Source organism: Gracilinanus agilis, chromosome 4 (assembly GCF_016433145.1).
Source record: "Gracilinanus agilis isolate LMUSP501 chromosome 4, AgileGrace, whole genome shotgun sequence".
Classification (NCBI taxonomy): Eukaryota; Metazoa; Chordata; class Mammalia; order Didelphimorphia; family Didelphidae; genus Gracilinanus; species Gracilinanus agilis.
Genome location: NC_058133.1, coordinates 515,068,362 through 515,072,993, shown reverse-complemented (window position 1 = coordinate 515,072,993; position 4,632 = coordinate 515,068,362). Strand labels below are relative to the sequence as shown.

The window sequence follows — 4,632 nt, the reverse complement described above, 5'->3', positions numbered from 1 at the left end:
TCTAAAAGCATGTTGAAACATACCATTCTTCGATATATTTCCTCCATGAATTTTTCTTTAGTGTAAGCAATATGTGTCTCGTTTCACATGATATACAGGGAAATATGTATCATATGATAATATATGTACAGCCTATAGCATATCACCAGCCTTCTTAGGGAGAGGAAAAAAATGAATGACAGATTTTTGGACATAGCTAATGCGAGAAATTGTTTGTATCTTTTGGATAAGCGTGTTCATTATAATTTATTGCATATTTATAACAAATCATATGTATTATGCTATTGTCATGTTACATATTTAAAAAATGAAAATAAATGGAAAAAAGGAATTTCTGAGGAAAAACAAAACCAAAAAATCCAAATGCCATCAATTTATTCTAAAAATGTTAAAGCATTCTTTGCTATCAGGGATGACTTCTGGGAGGAGGAAAGATACAAGATATAAAAGTAAAATATAACAATAAAGATGTAGTCTAAAAATAACCCAAGGGAAAATAAATAACGACACTAAAAAGAATCTTTACTTCCTCCAACTTTATTTCGTGCCTCTCCATGATCATGGTCAATCATACTGCCCTACAGCTATTGAACACTTACTACTGAATACTATAAATAGAAATTCTTGATTTGGGGATCCCTTTAAGACTCTCAAAAATATTGAAACCGCCCCCAAGTGCTTTTGTGGAGGGTTATATCTAGTCATATTTGCTATATTGGAAATTAAAATGTCAGTATTTCCTACGAAAATAGTTTTGACCTTGCAGACCACCCCCAATAAAGTCTTGGACACCTTTAGGGGTCTCCTGGCCACACTTTGAGCATCACTGTTGAAGAGTATTGTATGTCGGTGTGTCACCCCACCCCCCACCTCCCAAGAGTGTAAGCCCCTTAAGAGCAGGTGCAGTGTCTGATTTATTTACTATCTTGGCAGCAGTAGGATTCAGTAGGAAGCCACTGGCCTCAGAATTGGTGGAACTGGATTTGAATCCTGCCTCTGGGACTGACTTCGCACATGCTATCTGCTACCTTGACCCACTTACCTTGACATTCTCATGGAAGGAAGGCCAATCTATGGTAATCAGTCTTCTTCCAGATCCTCCAATAGTCACTGCGGGCAGACCCTTAGCTCTTATCACACCATCCAGGCTCTTTTTTGTCCTTGGCATATGTTCAAAGAGTGCAGGACAGCAGCAGAGGGCAGGTGGGGATGTTGGCATGGGCACACGTGCAAAAATTAAAAAATCAAAATGAGTTCCATGCCAGTGTTTCTCAGTTGACTTAAACTCCCTGTGAGCTTCTGCTCCCCGATTCCCCCAAAAGGAAGTGCCAGAATCACAGGATGCCTTTGGAACAAAGACCTTTATTTTCAAAAATAAGTTACAAATAGAACTCTCTGTAATAAGCCCTCTCTGTTCCTGCTGGGGATCTGGTGACCAAGTTGGCCCAAGGTCTTGCGTTAACCCTAACTTTACAATACTGTTCATGCCACAGGCTACATGTGAAAGCAAACAGCTCATGTTTCATGCCCCATGCTAGTGTACGCCACCATACACATATAAAGCTATTGCAAATAAAATATTTCAATCCAGACCAACATATATATAGATAGATATTTATATACATATATTCTCCATCCAGCTAACAATGAACGTCATCCTCAGTCATAGAAGTCAACAACGATGCCATGCTAACACTGAAACTCTAGCACTCTGGATACACGAGTCAATTTGATACTCCAAATAAAAGATAAAAATAGATTTAACTTTCAAATACAATGTATTAAGGTACACTGATAACCAGAGAATTACAAAAAAAAAGTCTTAGGTCTTAAATACAATACACCATGTAGAATATACATTGGAACTCGGGAGCGCTCTCTCACGGTGTCTTCAAGCAGAGCGCGATGTCCGCGATAGTGCCCAAAGGCTTTGTCGAAGGCCAAACTTTCTTTTTTTCCATGGTCGGGGCTGGCCACTTACGTGGGCACCAAGAAGAGACAAACAGATGACTATGTAGGAACCATCTGGAAGCTGGTTTAGCTTGGCTCTGTGCCCCGTGAAAGTCCAGCACGGAAGTTCTAAGGGATGTCACTGGGGATGGCCTTCCCTGCTCACTTGGCGTTCTGCTCCAAGGCAGAGTACTCTGCTTCCGATACTCTGGAGGCATCGATGAGTTTGGTGAGACCTGTTTTGGCCGAGTACTTGAAGATGAAGGCTTTCATCAGCTCGTACCGGTAGTTTCGATTGATGAAGCTATACAGTACGGGATTGACACAGCAATGCACCAGGGACAGACACTGGGTGACGTGGAGAGCCGTATAGAGGAAGTTTTCCAGTTGACAGTTGAAGGGAATGAAGTGGAGGAAGGAGAAGATGTCTAGGAGCACCACAGCATGATAGGGGAGCCAGCAGATGAGGAAAACGATGACGTAGGAGAAGATGATCTTTTGGTTGCTGTGTTTCTCCTGGTCACCGGAGGCTGTGATTGCCCTGGCCAGCAGGAAGTAGAAGACGGCGATGATGGAGAAAGGGATGATGAAGCCGAGGATCACCGAGAGCAGCTCCATGCCCAGCAGCCACTCCTTGATGCTGTGCTCTGGATAGATGGAGCGGCAGTACGTCTCGTTGTTGGCCGCCAACGTGACGGTTTTCAGATAGTAAGAGTCCGGCAGGGACACGCAGATGGCCAGCAGCCACACGAGAATGCAGATGAGCCGGCGCACCACCTTCTTCTTGTGGCTACTCGTGTTGCTGAAATAGGTCACGGACAGGTAACGGTCCACGCTCATGCAGGTCAGGAAGAAGATACTGCCGAAGAGGTTGATGGAAAAGATGAGGTGAGCAATCTTACAGGTGAGCTCTCCCATGGGCCACTGGTTGTGCTGGACCAGAGAGACCACCCAGATGGGAATGGTGACGACCACGCACAGGTCAGCGACGGCCAGATTGAAGATATACAGGTGAGTTTCATAACCTGTTGTCTTGGCCTGGAGATTCACCCACACCACCACGGAGTTGGCAATCATGCCAACTACGAAGATGAAAATGTAAAAGATGGACAGGGTGTACAACAGGACATTCCGGCTCGTTGTGCTGGGGCACATGACGGTGTCCACAGTGATGCAGTCTCCACTGGTGCATGTCCAGTTGAGGTCCGTGAAATTCCCCGGTTCTGAGTAATCAAAGGAGAATGGATCCATGACTGCAAAGACCCAAGTAAATGGCCTGCAGAAGAGACAAAAACCAAAGAAACGCTGCCATTAGCAGTCAGTGACATCACCCATGTGTGCTCCTCTTGCTCACCCATCCAGATGGTCTTGGGATTTAGCTAACCTTATGGAAGATTGTTATAGAATCTCAGCATTAAGAACCTCAAAGATGGGAGAGAGGGTGGGGAGGGAGGGAGGGAGGAAGAAGGAGAAAGGGGGGAAGAGGGAGAAAAGGGGAGGAAGGGGGAGAAAGAGAGGGAGAGGGGGAAGGAGAGAGTGAGAGAGAGGAAAAGGGAGGGAGGAAGAGAGGGAGGGGTAGGAGGGAGAGAGAGAGAGAGAGAGATCCCTGCCCCCAAGAAGCTTACATTCTAGTGTTCTCAGGGCATTTAGAGAATCAATCAGCAAACCACCTACTGTGTGCCTGATACTATGCTGGGCTGGACAATACAAAAAAATGTAAAAAGAGGAATAGTTTAGTTCCTTCCCATAATTCACATGTACTTATTCAGGGGGAGGGCAGTTAGAGATTTATTTAGCCCTGGTTTACAGATAAAAGGGGGACAGAAAGCAGGCAAAATCAAGCAGGTCTAAATCAAGCCAGCATGACTAGCTGGGTCTAAAGTCATCTCTTCTCCCCCCAAAGAAAGAGCACGGACTTGCTGTGTGGGTTTTATTATTATTATTATTATTACTGTACTGTATACTTATGACCTCATCGAGTTGGCTGTGATCCCTGGGTGTGAAATCAACCCAGCACTCTGTGGGCCAAGGAGCTGTCAGGCCCCGGGTCTGTCTTCTGCAGCATAAATGATGACGTGATCTCTCTGCACAGGGGAGCCCTTGGAGCCATCTCATCTGCCCTTCTGGAGGCCAGGAACAGCTTGAGCTGCTCCACAGCCTCGCTCAAGATTGTGGCCACAGGCTCCTTCACAAGGCTGACAAATTCCACCCCAGATCGGTCTGAATGCCTCCAGCCCTCTATTCCCCATTCACATGGAAGCCCAAGACCTCGGCTCTGGGCCACCCTCAGTTTCTAATTAGGAAGAATCCAGCAAAAATGCTCAAAATGTATGGAATGGTGGGAAGCCTTCCTGCCTGGTGCTCATTTCTGGCTTTGGGGAGAGGCGAGGGACTTCAGGAAGCCCTCCTGTTAGCCAGCTGCTGTCTGGGATAGACACTGTCCCCCTGGGGCTTCCTTTAAGCAGTTGTTTTAAGGACAAAGGATCCAGGGACCAGATGCTTCAAAATGCCACCTGTAGACAATCACAGGATCTCCCTCTAGAAGGGTCCCTGGAAGCCATCAAGTGTGGGATCCCCTCACTTGACAGAGGGGGCCCAGAAAGGGAAAGTGACTTTCTTTCCCAGGGTCATAAGGATAGTAGCCATTAGAGCTGGGACTCAGACCCAGAAATGAGACATTCA

The 4,632-nt window shown here is 45.9% G+C and overlaps 1 protein-coding gene across 1 annotated transcript; it reads right to left on the bottom strand.

Moving 5' to 3' along the window:
- Positions 1-1,342: 1,342 nt before the first annotated feature.
- Positions 1,343-3,217, bottom strand: LOC123247618 (atypical chemokine receptor 3). Its single transcript, XM_044676566.1, has one exon. It carries the CDS (start codon positions 3,199-3,201, stop codon positions 2,113-2,115), a length of 1,089 nt encoding a protein of 362 aa, XP_044532501.1. The 5' UTR covers positions 3,202-3,217; the 3' UTR covers positions 1,343-2,112.
- Positions 3,218-4,632: the final 1,415 nt, after the last annotated feature.

What these genes read in the sequence shown, in the direction of transcription:
- LOC123247618 (XM_044676566.1), bottom strand. Translation starts at nt 3,201, where the DNA reads ATGGATCCATTCTCCTTTGATTACTCAGAACCGGGGAATTTCACGGAC.